The sequence below is a fragment of the Mastigoproctus giganteus genome, chromosome 3 (genome assembly GCF_048544385.1).
Source record: "Mastigoproctus giganteus isolate SK-2022 chromosome 3, ASM4854438v1, whole genome shotgun sequence".
Taxonomy (NCBI): Eukaryota; Metazoa; Arthropoda; class Arachnida; order Uropygi; family Thelyphonidae; genus Mastigoproctus; species Mastigoproctus giganteus.
Genome location: NC_143577.1, coordinates 15,924,971 through 15,951,391, shown reverse-complemented (window position 1 = coordinate 15,951,391; position 26,421 = coordinate 15,924,971). Strand labels below are relative to the sequence as shown.

The 26,421-nt window shown below is 35.6% G+C and overlaps 1 protein-coding gene across 1 annotated transcript in view; it reads right to left on the bottom strand.

Moving 5' to 3' along the window:
• Positions 1-26,421, bottom strand: part of LOC150087735 (dolichyldiphosphatase 1-like) — a 69,806-nt gene that overhangs the window by 8,196 nt on the left and 35,189 nt on the right. Inside the window, exons 3-5 of the mRNA XM_090370090.1 lie at positions 17,325-17,409; positions 9,486-9,582; positions 7,777-7,875 (exon numbers count right to left, since the gene is read on the bottom strand). Of these exons, the coding sequence (XP_090226216.1) occupies positions 7,777-7,875; positions 9,486-9,582; positions 17,325-17,409 (281 nt within the window). The remainder of the gene's footprint in view (positions 1-7,776; positions 7,876-9,485; positions 9,583-17,324; positions 17,410-26,421) is intronic.

The window sequence follows — 26,421 nt, the reverse complement described above, 5'->3', positions numbered from 1 at the left end:
CCTACAATGTTCATCCTCAGCAACAAGGTTTCCTTCTATCTAGGTTAACAAACATTGGAGAGATTGGGAACCAAACCTGAAACTGTGAGATAGAGGAACATGAATGTGACTTTGTGGTAAAAATGTCTTTCGAGCAAAAAGTTACAACATATGGACTGTTCTTTTTGGCAGAACAAACTGTGTTCATGCTGTTATTTTGAGGATTTTGGCTCATCAATTACTTTGGTCAATTACTGTTCCTGTACAAGTTCTGCGCATGTTCAATGGCTTTTGAATGGTTGTGTGGGTTGGGAAATCTTAGATTAACTCAAAGAAAAATTGAGGGATGGCTTATTCACATGGTTGAAATAGTCCATCACCAAGGCACCCATTCTTGCAGGTAGCATGTGCAAGGATGAGTGCCTTGGTGACTAACCTATCCTTACAGGTAGCACATGGCTATAATCACCATGTTCTCCATACCGAGTCAATGACAAGAAATTTTTAAGGGCATTTTTCACTCTGTGGCTGAAGTAGTTGATCTTAGGCAAGAATAGCAAGGTTTTTCTCCCAGAAACTTGGGTTTTTCCATTCAGCAAAACAAGGCAAACCAAATACAGAACACACAATTTACGGACATAATACACACAGATGGATGAGATTATTCTCAGTTAACCAAAAGGACAGTTGTCACCAAATTCAAGAGGAAAAAAATGTTTAAATTAAAAAAAAATTTTTTTTTTAAATCCAGAGTGTTTTCTGCTATTTCTTGTAAGGATATGATGGGAATATGAATTAAAATTCTACATTTTCAAAAATTTAATAAATATACAAATTTATTTTTTTACTGCAAAAATAAATATTTTAGAAATTCTTTTTTAATTGGCAACATGGTGTAGAGTTGGTTTCCTCTAATTCAAAATGGTTTCCAGTTTAACAAAAACCTCAGCCTAAATCTGTACTTGCAGTTTTGAGTGTGGTGCTAATTCCACAGTTTGCCTACCATGCTACTAGTTGAGGCAGCCATTGGGAAATCCTACCAGCTACAATCAGCTAACTACAACTTCAAATGATGAGCTTACTATAAGAATTCATCCCAGCCTTCAATAGGATTTTAGGCTAGACTTCCTCAAACAAATCAAATGAACAAACTATAAGAGATGTCATTTTCATCTTGGATATAAAAAAAAAAAAAAAATTATACTAGTGTATCAAGGTAGGTATAACATATCTGTCACTGTTTCTTTTGGCACTAATCTTTCGGCAAGATGAAAGACCACTTCATTATAACAAGAAACATTATCACATACTGAATTAATCACTGTATGATTCCTTTTGCTTCAAAGGTGATACTTATGCATATGTCTGCTCAGATATTCCCTGTAAGAGACAGTAATTTGGAATCTCCTGTTTTAGACCTTCTCTGGCCTACAATCTCTCTACCATCATCATCATCAGCCATTTTCAATCCACTGCAGGATGAAGGCCTCTCCAGCAACTTTCCAGTTCCTTCTGTTTTGAGCACTGGCCATCCATTTACTACCCAAAAACTCATGAATTTCATCTATCCATCTCCGCCTTTGTCTTCCAGGTTTTCTTCTAGCTCCTCTTGGGTACCATTCTGTTATTTTCTTAGTCCATCTGTCATCATGTCTTCGAGCTATGTGTCCTGTCCAAGACCATTTTAGTTCTTTAGTTTTGATAAGAATGTCCTTTACTTGAGTTTGCTGCCTAATCCATGTGTTTCTCTTCTTATCTAACAGTCTGATTTCCAGTATAATTCGTTCCATTCTTCGCTGTGTAGTTCTCAGCTTCTCTTCCATTCTTTTGGTGAGTGCCCAAGTTTCACTTCCATAAGTCATGGTGGGGAGTATACATTGATTCATTATTTTACGTTTCAGACAAACTGGGATATTGCTCTTCAGTATGTGACTATATTTCCTGAATGCTATCCATCCAAAATTTATTCTTCTCTTGACTTCCAGCCATTTATCATTATTACAGCTAATAACTTGTCCCTGATAAGTATATGACTCCACCTTTTCAATTACTGCTCCTTCAATCATTATTTCCCTTTCCGTGGCATACTTGTTCATCATTACTTTTATTTTAGCCATATTCATCTTTAGTCCAAAATCCTTACTAACTGTGCATAACTGATTATGATTTTCCTCTAATTCTTTGGGATCGTGGCTTATGACCACAATGTCATCTGTAAATCGTAAATGGTTTAGGTACTCTCCGTTCACATTGACTCCTTTCTGCGACCAGTCTAATCTTCTGAAAGCTTCCTCAAGGGCAGCAGTAAACAGCTTCGGAAATAGTGTCTCCTTGTCGAACTCCTTTCTCGATTTTAAATTTGCTACTGTCTTTGTCTAGTCTAATAAAGGAGGTAGCACTCTCATATATTTTCTTCAAAATCATAATATATGGGGTATCTATGCCTTGTCTTTCCAGTGCCCGAAACATTGCCTTATGCTGTATGGAGTCAAATGCCTTTTCATAATCCACAAATGCCAGGCATAATGGTGTTTTATATTCATTTGCCTTCTCCATTAGCTGTGATATTACGTGAAGGTGATCCATAGTTGAGAATCCTGTCCTAAAGCCAGCTTGCTCTTTTGGTTGATTCTCATCAAGTATTCTTTCTAATCTGTTAGTAATGACCCTTGTGAACAACTTGTAGATGTGGGATAACAAGCTAATTGGTCTATAATTTCCAATTTCTGATTTATCTCCTTTCTTATGCAGCAAAACTATGATTGCATTATTCCACTGCTTAGGCGTCATACCTTTTCTAATGCACTTTGTGAAGAGCCTTGCCAATTTTTGTGTTATGTCTCTTCCTCCCAATTTTAACAACTCTACAGTAACTTCATCTTCCCCCGGGGCTTTCTCTCTCTCTACCACATTCTGTCAAATTATCTGTTGTCTCTATTGTCCTTGCAACTTCTAATCACGTGGAACTCTTTGGTTTCTTCTTTTTGAAACTTGATGTTCTACAGTCCAACTTTCCTAACAGTGAAGTAATTTTCCTTGTGATTTCAATGTTCACAACTCCAGTTGGCTTCTACTTTCTAGTCATATGGACCCTGCAAGATGCTGAGGCTTTAGCAATTACTAATGACCTCACACAGATTGTTTCATTTCTCTACCACAATACCAAACAATCCTAAACACAAAGCCAGCATGTTTGATCTTTTTCTCACAAACAACCCTTCCAAGTATATGGTCCAAGTACACTGCCAATTCCTTAAATGCGGATCTCCTGGTAATTCTTCAGTAGGGCAAAGATAACTTAGTTGATTTCAATTCTTCTAAAACTCAGTCCCATATATATCTCACAAAAAGATTCTTCTGCTCCTATGCTTTTTTTTTTTTTTTCAATGACACTCGGATTTCTAGACAAGATCACATCTCTATTAGGGATTACCCTAACTTGTAATCTCTCTTGACATAAAGACATCACAAATACTGCTTCCTCTACATCTGAAAAACTGAGTTTTCTCTTTTGTTACCTTTTGGTGTTAAACTTCTTTCCAAAGAGCTGTTCACTCTGTACAAATCTCAAATCTGCCCTACCATGAATATTGTTCACACATCTGAGGCAGTGCACCCAAAAACCTCTCTCAGGCTTTTAGATTCCATTCAAAAGAGGGCAGTTAGTTTAATTAATGACCCATCTTTTCACTGTCAGCATCCTTTCACTGTCCAATTTCAGACTCACAGAACCAACTTTTCTTCTTCCTCATTTTCATATGCATTGTCTGAAAATTACAATCTACAGATATTCAAGTCTAATGTCAACAAATATCATCTCAATCTTCAATCCATTTGCGGTACTAAATACTATAGTTTCTAATACCTCTTGTGATTGGGATTTTCATATAAAAAAAAATTTAAAAAAGCTATCATTCTACACCATGATTTGGGGGCTTTTGCACACTGACTAACAGACTCATGTGAGCTTTCCATATTTCCTTCCATGGAAATTTGATCAAACCAAGCTGACTACAAAATTGTTACCATTTACAAACACAATGCAATATACTTCCTCGTCAACACATTCTTTAGTAAATAGAATAGCTTTGATCAGTTCAATACTTTACCATCATCCCAACATAGATCTGGCTTTGAGTATATCCGAAAGGTCACATTGATTTTGGAGACACCCATACAATTTCAGGGTTCAAAGGTGATGGAATTTGTGCTGCGGATCAATATCCTTAACCTGGATAATAAGAGCATACACAGAAAAACACACAGTTAATGAACTAGAACACAGTGAGATACAAAAGCAACCCAGCAATCATCATCATCGGCCATTTTCAATCCACTGCAGGATGAAGACCTCTCCAGCAACTTTCCAGTTCCTTCTGTTTTGTGCAATGATCATCCATTTACTACCCACAAACTCATGAATTTCATCTGTCCATCTCCGTTGTTGTCTTCCAGGTTTTCTCTTAGCTCCTCTTGGGTACCATTCTGTTATTTTCTTAGTCCATCTGTCATCATGTCTTCGAGCTATGTGTCCTGCCCAAGACCATTTTAGTTCTTTAGTTTTGATAAGAATATCCTTTACTTGAGTTTACTGCCTAATCCATGTGTTTCTCTTCTTATCTAACAGTCTGATTCCCAATATAGTTCATTCCATTCTTTGCTGTGTAGTTTTCAGCTTCTCTTCCATTCTTTTGGTGAATGTCCAAGTTTCACTTCCATAAGTCATGGTGGGTAGTATACATTGGTTCATTATTTTACATTTCAGACAAACTGGGATATTGCTCCTCAGTATGTGACTATATTTCCTGAATGCTATCCATCCAAAATTTATTCTTCTCTTCACTTCCAGCCATTTATCATTATTACAGCTAATGACTTGTCCCAGATAAGTATGATTCCACCTTTTCAATTACCTTTTTCAATTGCTCAATTGCTCCTTCAATCATTATATCCCTTTCTGTGGCATACTTGTTCATCATTACTTTTGTTTTAGCCATATTCATCTTTAGTCCAAAATCCTTACTAACTCTGCATAACTAATTAAGATTTTCCTCTAATTCTTTGGGATCATGGCCTATGATCATAATGTCATCTTCAAATTGTAAATAGTTTAGGTACTCTCCATTCACATTGACTCCTTTCTGCGACCAGTCTAATCTTCTGAAAGTTTCCTCAAGGGCAGCAATAAACAACTTCAGAGATATTGTCTCCTTGTTGAACTCCTTTCTCAATTTTAAATTTATTACTGTCTTTGTCTAGTCTAATAAAGGAGGTAGCATTCTCATATATTTTCTTCAAAATCATAATATATGGGGTATCTATGCCTTGTCTTTCCAGTAAGGTACAGTGTAAGGCAATGTCTTTCCGAAACATTGCCTTACACTGTATGGAGTCAAATGCCTTTTCATAATCCACAAATGCCAGATATAATGGTGTTTTATATTCATTTGCCTTCTCCATTAGCTGTGACATTACGTGAAAGTGATCCACAGTTGAGAATCCTGTCCTAAAGCCAGCTTGCTCTTTTGGTTGATTCTCATCAAGTATTCTTTCTAATCTGTTAGTAATGACCCTTGTGAACAACTTGTAGATGTGGGATAACAAGCTAATTGGTCTATAATTTCCAATTTCTGATTTACCTCCTTTCTTATGCAGCAAAACTATGATTGCCTTATTCCCCTCCTTAGGTGCCACACCTTTTCTAATGTATTTTGTGAAGAGTCTTGCCAGTTTGTGTCATGTCTCTTCCTCCCAATTTTAACAACTCTATAGTAACTTCATCTTCCCCCGGAGTTTTCTGATTCTTCATTTTCTTCAACGCATGTTCTACATCATCAGGAAGGATATCAGGTATGTTGTATGTGTTACTAATTTGCGATCCATCTTCCCCACTGCTAGCATCATTCCCTTGCTCCTTGTATAACTCTTTATAGTAGTCTTCTGCTATTTGAATTATGCCTTCTCTTATGCCTTCTCTGCTATTTATAAGTACACCATTGCTATTCTTCAGTTTCAGTATCATTTGTCTTTCTGTATTACTGCTCAGAGTAATACAGAAAGACGGGTTTTCCCTTAATGCTTGTTCTACTTTTCTTGTGTTAAATTTTCTTATGTCCTCTCTGAGTCTCTTTCTAATGGCTTTACATAACTCAGTATACTCAATTTTCTCCCTGTCAGTGTTTTTCTTGCTCTTCATTTGTCGTCTTCAGTTCATCATGACAAGTGTTTCTTGACTGATTTTTTCTTCTTTGGATTTCTTTTTATCTATATGTTTCTTGGGCTTTATCACTTTCAGAAAGTTGTAATATTCCTCATCAATATCTTGGTCCTGAACAGTCTGCAGAAGCTCAAACCTGTTCTTAAGTTCTAGTACATACTGCTTTTCTCCTCTTCTGTTATCTCAAAGACCTTTGTATTATTTACTCAAATCAGTTTTTTCTTTCTTTTCTTACATCTATATCAAGTGTGCAGGACAGTAACATCATTCACGATATATCTTCTGTTAGTGAGGATGAAGTCAATTTCATTAGTCGTTAATCCATTTGGGCTCTTCCATGTCCACTTTCTGTTCACCCTTTTCTTGAAAAAAAAAGTGTTCATTACTGACATTCCTCTAGATTCTGCAAATTCCACAAGTCTTTCACCTCTTTCATTTCTTTTACCAATTCCAAAATTTTCTATAGTTCCCCTTTCTGCGCTGTTTTGTCTCTTTCCAACCTTAGCATTGAAGTCTCCCATAATGATAGTGTAGTGAGTTTTCTGTTCATCTAGAAGACTCAATTTTGGTGTACATTTCTTCAACCTCTTAATTATCATGGCTCGATGTTGGTGCATAAATCATTATAACCTTTAGCTTATACCTCTTAGAAATCCTGAGTAGTAGTCTTGACACCCTTGGTGATGTACTTTTGAATTCCAAAATGTTTTTTATATCTTTATGGACTAGAAAGCCAACTCCACCTTCACTCCTTTCACTGTTTCCATTTGTACAGCAGATTTCCACTTGATAAACTTATAAGTGATTCATTTCTTCTTCTTGTTTCAGCCAAACTGATGATATTCCAATTTACATTTTCTAATTCCTTTTCCAGCTCTAGTATCTTGTCTTCACCGATGAGCGATCTTACGTTGTAACAGGTCAAGTTCAGTTTCCGTGCATGGCAGCCTGATCGTACGCAGAGATTCTTAGCACCCTCTGCTTCCACTCTGATCCTCTTGCTGCCGTAAGAGGGGGAGTGAAAGCCGCTGGGAACTGAGGGCCATTTGTTTCGTTGTGCTGTCATGTGCTGGAGGGTTTGGTCTTTTGCTCTTCACGCTGACACCAGGTGTCTTGAAGAGAACCACTCTACATATTCATTGGCAACTAAGAGACGTAACAGGGCTTACCATCGAAAAGGTGTGCATGAGTGGATTTTAGGGAGGCAGGTCAACAGGACTTCTAAATCTTCTGAAATAGAAAGATATTGGATCTAACAGTGTTTTAGACTGATTGTCTGATAACACACAGAATTCCTGTTCCCCTCTAGGACCCAGCAATAGAGTATATTATATGTTAAATATATAATATACATTAGCATTAAAAAATAAGTACTCATCTCATTTATTGATTAACAAGTTGCAGTTTCAAGCTGTAAATTAACACAAGAGTAATTTTTTTAAGTAAAACTTACCAATTATTAAGACAAAATGAATTTAAATAAATTACATCACTGTTTTAAATCCATGTTCAAGTTTCTGAATAATACAACAGATTTTTGCAGAACACTCCCTACTTTCCTGATTTAACTGGAAACTTACCTACTGTATGACACAACTAAGGCAGCCCAAAAAGCACTTATAGTAGCAATATATTTCCAAGCATTTTCTAAAGGGTAACTGTTGTTGCAATGATGTAACCTAGAAAAGAATAAATGGAGCATCATAAATTGGACACTACATAACATAAACAGTTTCAATATGCAATAATGAAACTGTCAGCAGCAAGTATGGTTAACAGAACAGAAATAAGTTTTTAAAAGAAATATGTTTACTGTTGATACACATTTTACATTATAGCAAACTAGGAATAATTTAAAAAATACTGTTCAAAATATGTATCTAAATGGAATTGTCCACTCTGAATTTATTTAAGTAAACCTACTCTTAAGACTTAATGAGAATTCTCATACCATATATGATAATTTTATTTATGTATTCACTCATGTAATGAACACGTTGCTAATTTTGTAAGTATGCATACAAGATAGAAAATTTATGATTGCCAATGCTTAAGCAGAACTTAGTCTCATCATAAGCAACACTTCGTTTTATAACAAGAATCTTGCAATCAAACAGTTAAAAATATACTTTCTCAGCAGGCAGCATTGTAATTAGCAAGGAAACTGGGAACTAATGTATTAGTTATATTTGTAAAATAGCAGTTCACAGACCTTTAAAGTACACCCCTGCTTATTTATATTATCCTGTATTTCTGCTGCCAGCTCTCCAACAGTTAGACTTGCATGCTTCCATGATGCACTCATGAATAACCTGCTGGAGAACTGTTTGGTCTAACATAAAGAGGAGCTGAAAACAAATAAATATCACTTTGCAAATGTAAATAAAACTTCAGAATGTACCTACATATTAACAAGTTATTATGGGGAAAGAAAATATGGTTATATCATTATTAAATTAAACACGGGAAACACTTGAACAATAAAATAAATACATTAAATTAATTAACACTGTTAGTAGAGTTATAGGCAAGGTAAGATGCTATCCTGCTCCTATGAACCTAACCACTATATAAAAGCAAAAAGAAATGTAAAATAAAATAAACATAAAAATAAGATTAAAAATAAAAAAAGGGAAGGCCCAAAGCAACTCTCACTCTGAGAAGTGAACACACTGCTCCTCACCCTACTAAAATAATAACAAAGAGAATATACAAAAATACCAAATATAAAAAAAAAAAAAAAAGAACCAAATAAGCACCATCAACATTTGTGTAAACTCCAAAAAGCATCTTATTTCAATCGCTGATTGCTATCCCAACCAAATATCAGTGGATGTCCTGTTTTCCCCAGACATTTTAGGAGAAATAATGAACTAACTTAAACATGAAATATGTTATAGCCACTGCTGCTTCCCATGGAATAAATAAAGAAACATAACAAACAAAACAAATTATGCAGGTCCTACAAAAAACAAATCCAAAACATGCAATTGAAATTGTAAAAAAAAAAAAAAAGAAAGAAAAGAAAATAACTCTATTAATAATATGAACGAAATTTGGACTCTTCACTCTTTTAATTTAGAAGAATATTAACAACAATTAATTTTCTATATTTAATTTGTGATTCAAGTGTTTCTTAAGTTTAATTTGACCTTTTAATTTCACCTATATAAAATGATGCATTTTTACTATAAGTAATTTATGTTTACTTTTATATTTTTATGAATTTATTTATATCAACCCATACTACAAACAATCTGTTATACTGTTCTTAAATTTTTTGACTTACCTAATTAAAACAAAGAAGGACAAATAAGTGGCAAAAAACCACATGAATTGTGCATGATTTGATGGCATTCCATATTCTGAATATAAAACTTCTCTTCCTGAAAAACAAATATTTTAATAGGTTTTAAATTTGTTACTATTTCATGATAGGTGGAGTGAAAGCTATTAAACAATAGATTTCAGCAAAACAAGTTATAAACTAATCATAACATATGGAGAAATTTTGAATTCTCAAATGTTTTTGCAAAAATGATTAAGAAAAATTAGCATTATTTCTGTAAATTGAGGATTAGTTTTTGAATATCTAGATTTAACTTCCAATATATAAAAATTATTATATTACTGTAGGATTATAAGGGTATTTCAGTGAAGTAATTGAAATCAAATCAAAACTCATATACCACACTTGTGTTTGATTTCAATCATGGAAAGACTTCCTGCTCTCACTGAAGACTGAACCCCAAAGTATTCTAAGGTTTGGGTTAATGTTTAACTTAGAGAAATGCTATTATTTATCCAAGAATCTACTTACATTGTTAATATCTTTTTAAGTCGTACAGGATCACCAGAATAAGTGAATCTGCTATAACATTTAAAAATCAGATTCTGTCATAACAGCTGTTTCAAAGCTTGCTAGCTTCTCATCAAGTGGCTGATCCATGGATATACTTGTCTCCAACTTGAACATAAGCCTAAGCTCCATGCTTGTTCTTTAGAGAGAGAGAAGGAAAATCTCTCCATGACTGAAATCTGATGCAGATAAAATGTTTGAATTTTGATTTGATTTCAACTAATTTGTTGAAATACCCATGCATCCTATAATATCATACTGCGTAGCAAAAACACAGTCTACTTTCTAAGGGGTTTAAGGTGAACATAACAGCTGTTATGTTTTTTAAATGGTAGTTTTACTTCCACTCAATGCTTGGAAAAACTTATACAATTGAAACAAATACATTACTAACAATTAAGCATAAGCTGACTAATAGTGACCACCTGCCATCTGATGAGAAGCCAGTAATTGTTTTGACCACCAGTTTTAGCTTTTAAATGTATAGTGAATTCACCTATTCTATTCAAATTGTATATCTTATTCTAGTAAGGATATACAATTTAAAAGATATTAGCAACTTAGGCAGATAACACTATTTGCCTTAGCTGAACATAAGCCTGAACACAGTGCTCAGTCGCTGGTAAGAGCAGAAAGTATCTCCATCATCAAAACTGAATGCAGGTAAGGCATATGAATTTAATTATATTGCCACAATTATTTTCATTAATTTAGATTAAAACCTTGTTTTGTATATATCATTAATGTACTGCCACACTACATTCTTCAAACTTGTATGAAATGCAAATGTAGAATACACAGAAATACAACCATAAAATCCAAAATGACAGCCTATTAATATAACAAAAATATATAGATTTCACAAAAAATGCAGAATTAAAAGTTTTTAAATCTAAAAAAAAAAAAAAAAAAAAAAAAAAAATTGTAACCAGTTTTTTCAACTTTTTAGAATTTCTTTCCAAATCAACATGAATTTAAATTATATTTATTCCCTATTACTTTAATACAAACTGTAAAAAAAATCTGATTTGATGACACTGGGGTAATACTACAAATTAGTGTTAAGAAAACACTTTACCATGACAAGATTTAAATTATATTTATTGCCAAGTGAAGATAAAAACTGTATTTACAAAATTTTGAACCAGTCAGTCTCTGATTTTTTTTTTTTTTTTTTTTTTTTGCAGAGATCAGAGATCTCCAAACTTTAGATTTTGGAAAAATCTCCAAAGGCATGGGATATCAAAAGTTAAATTATTTGCTGGGAGAAAATTTTAAATGTCTTAACTGAATATTCTATTTGCAATCTGATATTAAAGCAGATGATATAACAAAATAATATCAAATATCATTTAAGGGATGTGCTACAAGATGAAAACTTTAACACACTAACACACACACACTTGGATCCAACTGTAAATTTAAAACAATATATATTAGAAGAAAAAAACGCATTTCTAAGTGTAAAAATTGCCCAATTAGAAAAGTAAACCATCTAGACAAGGAATTCATTAAAAGATGAAAGTGAAAGTAACTAATGAAATGTGGTCTTGACAATAAGATTAAGTTTGTTAAGAAGAACAATTGACTACAGGGAAATTTCCTTAAGCTTCTTATGTGCATTTTTTCTCAACAATTCACTACTCAAATTTGGTTGGAATCCAAGTCTACTTTATTATTTTTTTAACTTGTCAGTTTATTTTTGTGTAACACCTTTTAAATCACAATATTTTTCCTTAGCATTTGTACCATAATATTGCCCTAATATTATGGTATTTTTTTTAACAAATTTTTTATGTAACAAATGTGGAATGAAAATATATTTTTATTCCAAACTTGTTCTTTCTCATTTATCAAAGGCAAGTAATTCTGAAACTCTTCATTAAGCTTAAGCATAAGACATAGCATATAGATATTTCTGATCCATATGGCTTCCATTATTTAGGGAAGTAAATATGACATTTACCTTTAATATTAAAAAAATAATAATGTTTTAAGTTTTAAAAACCATTTTCATTTAGAAATTTTTAACTGAGAGAAACAAAATACATGGAGCAAAATTGCTCCTCCTATGTTAGTTTAATGGGCCAATCTGGCAAAAAAGGATCAAAGGTTTGGATGTAACACTTATAAAACTATAATCATAAAGCATTCGGGAATATGTACCATCTCTCCTCCTGTGTGCATCTGCACCTTGATGAACTGCTAATATTTATCACTAACGTAGAATGAAGTCCATGTTTGGGATATTAAATCTGTGACTAATTGGCGACTAATTAGTGCTTTTGTCTTATGGATACTGCACAATTTTTAAACAATTTATGGATAAACCTTTAAATTACAATCAGTTCTTGGTAGAGTCTACTTCCTTTTTATCAACAGCTTTTTTCTAAAAAGTACTATTATTTTCAAAAAAATATTATTATGAATTGTAAAAACCATTAAAATAGTAATTTGCATGCCACACCCACCCATCCTAAGAGCATTTCATGTGGTCATAACATCATATGGAAGAGAAAAGAAGAATGAAGAAGTAAGGAGCTGATTATCCCACTGTACAAGACAATGGTTAGGCAGCATCATGAGTACTGCACACAGGTCTGGAAGCCTCATTTTAGGAAGGACTTAGACTTGTTGGAACAAGTCTAAGTCTTAAAAGAAGTACATCCAGTTGATATAGATGAACAGGGCATTGTTGAGTCAGTTTTGTGTGACATAAGCACTGCGAAAGCAAAAATAAGAGGAGTGTGTTATAGGCCTAATGACTCGAAGGAGTACAAGGAACAATTGTACAGAGAAATAGAGTGGGCTAGTAAATCGGAATGTCTTATAATGGGGGATTTTAACTTCTCAGATATTGACTGGAACTTGTGGGTTGCTCACTCACACACTAGTCAGACTTTTGCGGATTTATTGGATGATTGTTTTCTGCAGCAGCATGTTCGAGAGGCAACCAGAGAAAGTAATACTCTTGATCTGGTTATCAGTAGTGATCATTCGGGTATTAAGAATTTGCAGATAAAGGAACCACTAGGTGGCAGTGATCACAGTGTACTAATGTGGGATTTACTTAAAATCAGGGGTAAAGGAAAGGGTTTTTGCTTCCGTAAAGGTGAGTACAGTGGTCTCCGACAGTTTTTAAATTCTGTACAGTGGGATCAACTGATGATGTTACCAACAGTAAATTCTAAGTGGGAAGCATTCAAGGAATTAATCGTGGAAGCTACTAAAAGTTTCATACCTATTAAGAAATATTGTTCAAGGTTTAGGCCTAAATTGTTATCTAATGAACTAATGAGACTCTTAACAGAGAAGAAAAATGCATGGGATGCATATAAATTATCAAGCGACTCAGAAGCCTATGGCAGATATAAGATAGTCTGTAATCAGGTTACAAAGGAGATTGCCGATCGGGTAAAGTGCCTGCCTGGCAACCCAAGGGTCGCAGGTTCGAATCCCGCCTTGGGCTTGGATCAAAGTACTGCAAAAACCTTGGGAGGTGCATTATGGCCACAGAAGCCGATGTGCCAACAACTACCAAAAAAAAAAAAAAAAGGAGGTTAGTTAGGTGAAGGCAGATTACGAGAAATCCTTGGCAAAAGATGCTAAGAAAAACAGCAAGGATTTCTTTACTTATATAAACTCTAAAAGGAAGGGGATGAATCTGATTGGTCCACTTGACATCGATGGTTCGACTGTTGATGATCCTGCTCAGATGGCAAACAAACTGAATGAGTATTTTGCATCTACATTCACACATGAGAAATTATTCAGGTTTGAAAATGGCAGAAGGTTATCAAATTGTAGCAGATATTGTAATGATTTTGATTATAACTGAAATGATTTTGTAATAACTGAAAGCAAAGTGGAGGGAAAATTGTTGAAGTTAAACATAAGAAAAGCACCTGGGGTGGATGGGATCTATCCAGTTATATTAAAGGAGGCGGCAAAGCAACTAAGCAAACCCTTAGCCATAATTATGAGAGCATCCTTGGACTCAAGGGAGGTTCCCACGGACTGGAGATGTGCAAATGTATCCCCAATTCACAAAAGCGGATCGAAGGGTGACACGAGTAATTACAGACCAGTTAGTTTAACTTCTGTTCCGGGTAAAATAATGGAGTCACTGGTTAAAGATGCATTGCAGGATCATCTAGACAAGACTGCAGCAATAATTCAGACACAGCATGGGTTTGTTAAGGGAAAGTCTTGTCTGAAAAATTTGATAGGATATTATGATGTGGTTACAAAGGAACTGGATGCAAAAAATAATTTTGATATCATATATTTGGATTTCAGGAAAGTTTTTGACACTGTTGCGCATGGAAGACTATTGTACAAATTGGAGCAGAATGGTATTAGGGGTAAGTTGCTACAATGGATAAAAGGATGGTTAAGTGGGAGAAGACAGGGGTGGTAATCAATGAGTGCTGCTGTTGTTTGTTGTTGTTTGGTTTTTTTTTTAGGAGCATTAGCAACTAAGGCTATATTGCTCCGGGAATATGCAGTGGTCATTCCCTGACCTTTCCGCCTCCTCCGTATTTGGTGGTGACGGGCTCGAACCCCGGTCTAATCAAGAAGCGTGTGCTAGGCACTGCTGTTCCTTCCCACCTGGCTACGGGGGCGCCCCGAGTGCTGCTCTTCGTGGAATAATGTTATTAGTGGTGTCCCACAGAGTTTGGTGTTAGGTCCACTGTTGTTTTGTATATTTATCAATGATATTGATGAAGGTATATCAGGCTTAATGTCGAAGTTTGCAGATGATACAAAGGTTGGCAGGGTTGTTAATGACAGTAATGGCAGTGTGCTACTGCAACAGGATCTAGATAATTTGGGCAGATGGGCTAAGAAGTGGCAACTGAAGTTTAACCTTCACAAATGCAAAGTACTGCATATGGGTAGAAGTAACCCCAGAGAAATGTACCAACTGTGTGGTACTACACTTAAGGTGGTACAAAATGAAAAAGACCTGGGAGTAATTGTGCAGTCAGATATGAAGTTTTCTGAGCAATGCAGACAGGCTGCCAGGGCAGGTCATGGGGTTTTGTCAATGGTATATAGGAATTTTGCTAGCAGGGAGAAGGAGGTGATTGTCCCTCTGTATAAGGCAATGGTCAGGCCACGCCTTGAGTACTGCGTACAGGTCTGGAGGCCTCATTTTAGGAAGGATGTAGATTTACTTGAGCGTGTACAGAGAAGGGCAACAAGATTGGTGAGGGGAATGAAGGGATCCTCTTACCAAGAGAGGCTTAAGTTCTGCAAATTGCGGTGGCTGGAGACTAGGCACCTGCACGGTGATCTGATTGAGGTGTATAAGGCCTTGAATGGGTTGAGCACGCTGAATTCTGATGGGATCCTTCCACTTGTTCAGATTACGAACCTAAGGGGGCATAAATTCAAATTAAGAAAAGACATGTAGAATAGATGTGTGGAAATTTGCCTTTAGCCAGCAGGTGGTTAATTGCTGGAACAAACTTCCATCTTTCGTTGTGGAAGTTGATAAGTTGAATAAATTTAAGGAGGAACTGGACAGGCATTTGGAGGGAATGGTGTGATTTTTTTTTTTTTTTTTTTGGCTGATGCTGCATAAGCTCATACACTTGCTTTCTTGCATCACATGCCACTACTACTACTACTATTTCAAGTGCAGAGAAAAGCAGCAAGATTAGTTGAGACAACCAAAAAAAAAAAAAAAAATTCAGTTCTGCAAATTTCAGCATCTGGAAACCAGGAACCTGCAAGGAAACCTGGTTGAAGTGTTTAAGGCATTAAATGAATTGAATGAATTAAAAAGAATGGTCTCTTAACTCTTGTTCGGATGATACAAATAAGGGAACATACACTGAAAGTGGATAGTTGCAAAAATTTGCAAATTTTTGTTGCAAAAGATGCAAAAATTTGCTTCCAGCGAGAGAGTAGTTGATTGTTGGAACAATCTTCCATCTGGTGGTGCAGAAGTGGATAACCCGAATAAATTCAAAGGCTAGGCAAATTATTTGAGGGGGTGGACAGATTAACATGATTTTTTCTTATTTTTTCATATATTTTTTTTTTTTTGCCGATGCTTGCTTCATCATATAATTTTCTAGTAATATTTTTTAAGCCTCTTTACTTTGTGCAGTGTATATATCTGTTAGCTTGACCTCTTTCTAACTGTTGTTGGAGTGGGGTTTAATGGTGCAAGGGCTACTATGGCCAAATTGTGCCTGTTACTTTGGTCTAGAAGTGACTGTATACGTTATAGGAAATAGGTCTAAAAGTGATTGTAAACTTTGATCATTTTCCTCTTTCTAGCATACACATATTGTTACATGTTTTAAATATTAGTGTAGAGTTTCTTACAGCAGTGTCATGCAAATTTTTCTGGATTTGGACCCCATTTGGGGGGGTGCTAGCTTTACCAGCAAAACCCCAAAATAAAATATATCATTTTATTATTCGATGTCGAAATGTTGCAATAAACAAACAAAAATATTTCTAATTCACCTTCAAAGTTCTCTCTTACATGCTTCAAAATATGCAGATTTAAAATATAAAATTAAAAACCTATCCACCTCTGTCTGCATGCAGTCTGCTTGATACACAATCATCTCTCTCTCTCTCTCTCTCTCGTTTCCAGAAATGCTAAAGGGGGGAAAAAACTCACTAAAAACTTACCTTTCCAATTAGTATGACAGGTAAACTTGTATCTTTTTTGTTTGCTCTTGGCATACATAACAAGCAGAGAATCCACCTTCTTACAGACTTCTTTGTGGATCCCCTGTGTTCAAAGGAACACAAGATGACAGATAAATAACACAATGAATTATTTCTTTTAGCTGCTTTTGCAGAATTTCAGCTCATTGTGAAGCTCCAGTAGCAGAATATCTACATGGAGAGATTTTTTTTTTTTTAGAACTAGAATAACCCGTTTAATGCCACAGAAAACTTTTCATACATTTCATGTCACTGGTTAGTGACATAATTTATGACTCATTCTAACTCTACCCACAAGAGCAAGTCAGCCTTTCATTGCTATAACATGAAACTAGAATTGCAAACGCCCAACTGTCAATCCCAATCCAAGAACTAACGGTCAGCTATATCACATAACCAATTGTGAGAGATCTACAGAAAAGTGTTTTATAAAGGTAAAAGGTTTACTACTCTTGCTATGTCTAAGCATAATACTCAAAAACATCCCTGCATTTGTATAAAGTATGTGCCAGTGATAGTTATGTGATAAATTAATTTTAGCACATAACTTGCTTACCTCTTAAATTAACTCACCTCGACATGGTCTCACTTCTTTAATTAAATGTTTTAATATCCAGTTAAAACCCTCATTTAAAACAGTTCCCAGAAAGAATGTTATCTACAGGAGCAAAGAAAGACAAGAAAAGGAGACTAAGTAAGCAGATGAATTTCAAAAATTAACAAAATAATTTTAATGATATGATACAAGATATAATTTCTACACTTCATATATAAAGTAAATGAAAATATTTCTTTTAATACCATGAAAAAAACTGTTTCAACGGAACATCCAAAGGCGGGAAAAAATTAAGTGAATTAATAAAATCTGAAGTAATTTTAGGGTTCCTTTTCATTACTATCTTCATTTTTTTTTTGTTTTTTTTGAAAACCTAATTTTAATACATGAAATTACAATAGTATTGTGGTAAACATTCGAGGCAAAAAATATTTGGCTAGATCACTGTGATCTCTCCCCTTCCATTACAAAAGAGGGGTAGATTTATAAATTTAGAGGCCCTGAACAAAATATTCACACACAGTCCCATACAAAATAACAAACAAAATATTTGAAAATCAACACATGATTTGTTAACTCCTGTTAGATTGAAAAAAAGTAGGTAAAACATGTAATTATTTACTTTTAGAGGGGGAAATTTTTAATGTTTTATTTTTCATAATTTCATCAATTTAAAAATTCAAATCTGTTATTCACATACCACCAAATCTTTTTCACACGTACCACCGGTTGAGAAACACTGATATAGATGATTGTCCTGTATGTAATATGTCTTGTGCCTTTGTAATGTCACATGCTCTTGAAAAGACTCTCGTTCATTTGGCTTTCCCAGAAATTTCTCTGGGTCTCCTAAGACACAGATTTCAATTACTGAAATAATTGATTACTGATCATTCAGTTATGCCCATCACCACCTTTGGTGGGATGGGGGGGCACCACCTGTAGCTCTCTACTCCACTTATCTTAAAAAACCCAAACAAACAATAAGCAGTATAATTTTGAACTTTTGGTATGTGCTAACACCAGGATGAACCTGGAGAAAATTGCAATTGGAGCACTGGTAAAACTTCAGAACTGGGCAGCCCTGCACAACCTTACCATTTCAGGAGAGAAAACAAAGTCCATACTCCTTAAAGGCAGGCTACAAATCACAAGACCACCTACAATAAAATTAAACTTTATGCCCATACAGCTGCACACTGAAGTCAAGCTCCTAGGTATCTTCTTAGACTCAGGGCTTACCTTCCACCACCACCTAAAGTATCTAGCCAACAAAATTCAAAGGTACAGTGCTATGATAAGGCAGGTCAGCAGGGCAGACTGGGGGCTGAAGCACAAAGCTCTTACTCTGATATACCAAGCGGCATACGTGCCAATTGTGTGCTATGGTGCCTCCATCTGGTACCAAAAAGCCATCCTAGCAAGAAATAAACGTAAGCTGGATTCAATCCAGAGATTCATGCTCCTTTCAATTTGCAGGGCGTGCCGCACCGTCAGCACCCCTGCTCTGCAGGTATTAACTGGATGTCAGCCACTATACTTAGAAGTAGTTAAAAGAGGGCTTTTTTATCACTTAAGGAAGGGAGTTCCAACCCAACTGCTAAATTTTCAACTTGACACCACAAACGGCACCAGGCAGGAAAGACAACGGATAACCCAACATCTACAAGAGATATGGCAACATGACTGGGACACTACAACAAAAGGGGCCATCACAAAACGATTCCTTCCATCCATAAGTTCAACTCACCCAGAACCTCCACCCTGGTTTTCGCCTGGCCTCCATGTGACCTTTATCATCACCGGTCATGGATCCTTCCAACAAAAACTGACCGCCATGGGAATCGAGAATGATCCACGTTGCCACTGCGGCAAAGAGGAGTCCTGGGGGCACCTCATGTATGAGTGCCCCAGCTATGACAACATTAGGCTTAAATTCCTCACCACAATACAGAGAAACCCTCGCAATCAAGAATCTACTCTGCTACTCGAGGAAGATACCTATAAGGCATTAACCACCTACGCGCAAGAAACATTTGCACTTAGGCGAACTAAGATTGCAGAACTCAGAGCCCAAGAACTAAACCGGACCGGTGTGGGATAACTCTCCATTCCCCCGGAAAAATGCAGACATAATCATGCAAACCCTAATAGGGTAGGATCTATTGCAGGCACCATCCAAGGTGCGGGATGCTGGCACTCCTCAGAGTGCGGGATTTAAAAGTCATCGCAAACCCGAAATGGGTAGGATATACTGCTGGCACCGATCTAGGTGCGGGATTGCTGGCACTGACCTCAGTGCAGGATCTACAGGCACTATGCCATTGGCAATTACACAGGGGCACCTGTCCCCTGTGACTTTTAAACCCACACTCTTTCCTATACTTCGCCTAAATTAGGGTGGATTTATTATCCCCTGTCAACCCACCCAAATTCATTCCCCCTCAAATCCTCTCTCTCTGTCTCTTTTTTTTTTAATCTATTTACTTTTTTACTTATTTTTTTATTATTATTATCTTTTTATTTATTTATTATTTTTTTTATTAAGTTTTTTTTAATCTGTTACTTTATTTTTTTTTATTTTATTTAATTTTATTATTTTATTTTGCTTTATTATTTTTTTATTTTATTATTTTTTTTTTAATTTTTTATTTTATTTATTTATTTTCTTTTATTTTATTTTATTTTTTTTTTTTGGTCTCCGTCAGGAAGCTCAGGCAACCCTGGCGGAGGCCAGCCAGAGTATAACGGGCAGCCTGGCTCACCTCCCAGTGGTGGTGGCGGGTTCCCTTAGGGGCCTTGCGGCTAAGCAGCCAGAGACAGAACAACAGACCACAGCACAACTCTGTCACAAACCAGACACCACACTTTTCCTGGCTTTTACAGAGATTCTGTAAATTCTTCACAAAGTACCATGGTGCAGATGTGGGAAACCACCGGTGGCGCCTTCCACAAAACACTATGCCACTACCTCAGTATTTACAGTTTAATCTAAAACAACCAATGGTCCCAGGCCAAGCCATGAAATACAGCCACACCAGTGGCAGATTAATCAATAAGCATGTGCTTAGGGCACCAAGGAAAAGGGGACATCAGTTTTTTCCCTTAGCTATCATGCCAACTTTAACTCTTTCACTGCCACACCCTACTTTAGTTGATTTTTTGTAATTGTTCTTACCTGCTGTGTTTGACTTTTCTCCACATTGTAAAAAAAGTTTTCTTCCAAAAAAAAAAAAAATCACTCTTGTCATGGTACTGAAGGTTAAACAAAATCCACTCTCAATTAGTGTAACAAATTAAAATAGTAGCTTTCGCGAGTTACATGTGTATTTTTTAATGCCTTCTTCCAAATCAAAACAGATCTCTGCCATCAGAAGCTTCTTGTACTGTATCTGACTATGATAAGATTTGAGCTGAACAAAGCTCCATACCTATCAGTACCACTTAGTCAACTTCAAGATCAGAACATTGTGATGATGTTGAGGTGTCACAGGCTGGCTCAACTGGCACAAGTCTCACTACTCATCATACTTTGCCTGTAAATTCTCTTGATATGTCTAGTGTAAATGTTGTGGCAAGTTGCTCTACAAGACTGTCTGAAGTTGAAAAGACTGCTGAAAATGAAAATCTACTAGACCAAGGTGAAATGATTCAGTCTGCTGTTGTTGTTTGTTTGTTTGTTTGTTTTTTTTTTTTTTTTTTTTTTTAGGAGCATTGGCAACTAAGGCCATATATCCGGGGATATGTGGTGGTCTCATTCCCTGACCTTTCCACATCCTGCGTATTTGGTGCTCACGGGTTCAAACCCCTATCTAATCAAGAAGCATGTGCTATGCACTGCTGCTCCTGCCCATCTGGATACGGAGGCGCCATGATTCAGTCTGCAAAAGATGAATTAAATAAAGCAAAAGATCCAGAGTTATGGCAAGATTTTTCTGCTGATGTGGCTTATTGGATTGCTTGCAGACCCAGTAACTGTCAACACCATAATGGGCCACATGACAAATCTTCCCAAACTTTCAGAAGTGGCAAACAAAATACTGTTCATAAAAATATTTCTTAGGGGTAAAAGCCAATGATGAGCAATACAAGAGAGAATGGTTATTGTATTCACCATCAACAGGATCAGTTTACTGCTTTGTTTGCAAATTTTTTGCTCCTAAATGTTTCTCATGTTTGGCTGAAAGAGAAGGGCTGAGTGGAGAAATACTAATGTAATTGCTCATCATGAAAGAAGCACTGCTCACCAAGACTATGCTAACTAACATACTTAACTTGGAGACAAGGTTTGAGCTTGCAACAAGAGTTGGAAAAACAAATTAAAGAAAAGTTCAATTACTGGGAACATGTCTTGGAGCATATAATAGTTGTTATTCATACGTTAGCTGAACGTGGCCTAGCTTTTCGAGGAACAGATGAAAATTTTGGTTCACTGCAGAATGGGAATTTTTTAGAGCTGCTTGAGCTCATAAGTCAGTTTGATCCATTTTTAGCAGGGCACATTTCGAAATATGGAAATTCTGGAAAAGGAAATCTGTCCAAAACCAGCTGCGAGGAGCTCACTGTACTAATGGCTCAGAAGGTCCATGCATTCATTGTTGACAAAGTAAATTCTTCTTGTTATTTTACCACATCAGTTGATTGCTGTCAAGTGGCAGTTAATTTTTTCTCTACAGTGCATTTGCTCTATACATTTTTTTTCAGCCTCAACCAGCAAGTGGAAAATTCTTAAATGAACCTGTGTTAAAATCCCTCTCTAATACCAGATGGAAGGCATATGCAATGGCAACAGCAGTAATTTTAAAGTGTTTCTTTTAACATATTGGAAGTTTTAGAGTGTTTAGCTGAAGACCAGTCACAAAAGGAGACACTAGAAGATAAGCAGACAATATTGCAAATAAGATGCAAGAGGTAGAATTTGTTTTCATGTTGATCATGTGGGATGAGATTTTGCAAGTTTCATAGAGCAAGTAAAGTTCTGCAAAGTGAAGATGCCAACTTAAAAACATGTGCAGATCTGTATGGGTCATTAGCTGACTAACTATGCTCTTTAAGAGATGATTTTGAAATATCAGATACTACCAAAGATGCACCAGAAGTACATCTGAATGCCAGAGATAAATTTCATATCACCACCTTTTACTCAATTATTGACAAACTAGAAACTGAGATGAGAAGAAGAGGAGAGGTGTACAAAGAAATAGCAGACAGATTTTCCTTTCTAAGTGATGTGCCAAATAATGTCACTTCATCTGCTGAAACTGAAAAATACTCACTGCTCTCAAAAACTAATTGATGCTTACCTATAAGACTTGGACAATAATCTCTCTGCTGAGCTTAAGCAGTTTCAAGCATATGTGCACCATAAGTTCAGTGCAACAAAAAAGTGTAAAAACCAGATTCAGTCATGCTAAACTTTATAAAATAATTGTAGAACACAAAATTCATTGTGCATTTCCAAATGCAGATATTGCCTTGCATATTTTTTTTAACATTAATGGTTACAAATTGCACAGCTGAGCATTCATTTTCTCAAGCACAATAAAAATCCCAAGAGAATAGCTATGCTACAAGACAGATTGGATGCCTTGTCTCTGTTAAGCATAGAAGCAGATTTGTTACCCAAATTAGTTTTGAGGACTTGATTAAAGACTTTGCAATTAAAAAATCTAGAAGAAACATTTTAAAAAGTAAATAAATATAAACCTATAGGTAAATCTTTGCTTATATTTTTTACTGCCATTTAGTGTTTTTTTAAATAAATAAAAATTTAAAAAAACCAAAAGTTTTTATTTAATATAGTTGTGGGGTCTTACCTGGAAGAAAACTGAAGAAGGGTTATTTCACATTCAGCACTTATTGAGTCTTAATGTCTTGTAAGTTAAGCAATGGAGAAGCTGAGGCCGAGGGGGGGCACCATTGTTGGGTTGTGCTTAAGACATCGCAAGGCCTTAACCCGGCACTGACCCACAATTATCACATGCTACCTCAGCCAAAATTAATTGTGGACATAAAATCTGGCAAATAGCTTTCTCCAGACTTCTGCTACACGAGGGCATGATTGTTAGACTGTGACATGTCACTACAAAACACAAGCTTTCTGTTGCTTTATGGTCCAAGAACTTGATCTATGGTTCAAGAAGGGTGGGCCTTACACCAAGCTAAGTAGTGTCTAGCATTAGTCATGATGTAGCAGTCCGCCTCATTTGCAAGATGTTAACTCGACCAATTGTGGCATTTTTCATTCGCAATTGTACTACTGTCTCCTTTAAGACCTACAAGCATATTTACAGTTGTCTGACACATGGTGCTTGGATAGGAAGTGATAAACTATCAATGGAGAGGTGTTTGAATATTATCAAGCAGTGTGCGTGTATACACACACTACATACAATATGTACACACGTGTATACATATTGTATGCATGACAAACAAGAGCAGGCACATTGTGTAAAGTGAAATGGTTTTTTTTTTAAATATAATTTTTCAAGTAAAAAAAGGGATAGTTTACAAATGTTTTAAAAACACATTGAAAGGATGGGTGGAATGAGAATTTAATGAATTTTGAAATTTAAAAATGAACTTGTTCACATAAAATGCACCATTCTTTTAGGGAATACAACTCCCCATATCTTGCTGCATAGATTCCCCAGAGTATTACACAACTTCAAATAATACCTAACAACTGAAATTTTTGCCATGCCACCAACGATATTGAGAGTATATCACACTGTGTGATGCACCCATCTGCATGAGTTTACATAAATTTAAGCCTTGCATGAACAGGTGCACGTCATTCGTAAAAGTGCAAAGTTTTAAAAACTTCAAAAATTTTTTTTAAATATAATTTTTCAATTAAAAAGGGTTTATTCACAAAAATGTATTACCAAAACATTAAAAAGGTTGGGTTGCGAGGAATTTAAATGAATTTAAACAAATTTTTAAATTTGAATTTTTTTTTTAAATTTAAAAATGTTTTTCATGGAAATCGCGCCCTCTTGTGTGAGAGAAAAAATTCGCCCACTAAAAAGATTGTGAGTTGCTGGTGCACATGTTTTGAAGAAAAAGGTGGAATTACTGATGCTAATTCATAAAAAGAATGCCCATAGAAATATCAATAAAAAATGGATGCAGCAGAAACTGGGCACACAAGTGAAGTGAGCTTGCAGGAGAAGGATCATTAATTCCTCAGAGTACTCTCTACCGGATAGTGTCTATAGAGTAGAGGGGTTTAGCCCTTAAGCAGGCCTAGCTGATTTTGACCTTATCACTGTTTGTGGTATTGCAAAAAAAAAAAAAAAAAAGCATATAGATAAGTAGCACTGGTCCAGGTCATGTTTGCTTGCTTATTTATTTATTTTTTGTAGGAACAATAATCCGTGGAGGGACGATTTATGCAGTGTTATAGCGTTTTAGAAGTAAAAAAAAATGCTGAAAATGAAGGAGAAATTATAAAAAGCTGAAGATTTGAATACAAGCCAATTGCAATGTGCTTCATTTTTATCTACAAGTAAAATTCCTGGAGTATAAAAAAATTTAACTTGAAAAGTCACGCACATTTGTTGGAGAACCATGATTTTGATCAAGAATGAGTGTTTAGGGTAGAAAAGAGAATAAAGGACTTCATTCCTACAAGGATAATATCAGTAATATGATTTGAACAAGTATTAGGATCAGAAAATTTGAAACAGTAGTCTAACCATAAAAAAGAAGGATACAAATCAACACTCATTTCATATCACACTTGCAATGCTGAATGGGGCTGAAATGGCCATGGTATAGAGGGCGCCACAATTTCTTGTGGCACCCTCTATACCATGAGCATCATCATTTTGGTGATGGTCTCATACCATGAGAGACCATCAACAAAATGTAATCAGAGGTACCCAAAGACAACTAACGGCATCCTTCGAAGGGCTTTGGTGAGGAAAAGATCAAGGGCATTAGTGTGTGGTTGGACTGTTTGTTATTCCAGTAGATAAGTGAAAAGGAAGGAAGAAAGTCGAAAAGTTGCAAGTGATTTTTTAAGCTGGAAGAGCGATAGAGGCAATAAATAACTGAATTTTAGAGAATGTAATGAGCTTTTGAGCCAGAGAGAGAGAGAGAGAGAGAGAGAGAGAGTTTTTTTTTCTGTGAACTCCTCTGGCCATCCCAAGGTGGCCAGTTCACAGGAAAAAAAAAAAACAGAATACACACCACACCACCTATGTGTGTATTTTCACCCCTTCAATTCAAACATTAAAAATATCTACTTGAATTATATTCATACAAGAATAATTCTTAACTGCTCCCAACTTTCAAATTATTTATTTATTGTTAAAAATAATGTATAATAAAATATTACTATAAAATGTAGTAGTAATTCGCCCTATAAATGTAGTAGTAATTTTAGTAAATAAAATTAGTAGTAAATGTAGTAGTAGTAATAGAAGCATGTGATGCAAAAATACCCGATATTCTTCCTGATGAGGTAGAACATGCGTTGAAGAAAATGAAGAATCAGAAAGTAGTAGTAGTGGCATGTGATGCAAGAAAGCAAATGTATGAGCTTATGCAGCATCAACCAAAAAAAAAAAAAAAAAAAAATCACACCATTCCACCCAAATGCCTGTCCAGTTCCTCCTTAAATTTATTCAACCTATCAACTTCCACAACGACAGATGGAAGTTTGTTCCAGCAATTAACCACCCGCTGGCTAAAGGCAAATTTCCGCACATCTATTCTACATCTGTCTTTTGTTAATTTGAATTTATGCCCCCTTAGGTTCGTAATCTGAACAAGTGGAAGGATCCCATCAGAATTCAGCGTGCTCAACCCTGAAGCCCAAGGGAAAGATGAAGTTACTGTAAAGTTGATAAAATTGGGAGGAAGACACATGACAAAAACTGGCAAGAATCTTCACAAAATGCATTAGAAAAGGGTGATGCCTAAGGAGTGGAATAATGCAATAATAGTTTTGCTGCATAAGAAAGAAGATAAATTGGAAATTATAGACCAATTAACTTGTTATCCCACATCTACAAGTTGTTCACAAGGGTCATTACTAACAGTTTAGAAAGAATACTTGATGAGAATTAACCGAAAGAGCAAGCTGGCTTTAGGACAGGATTCTCA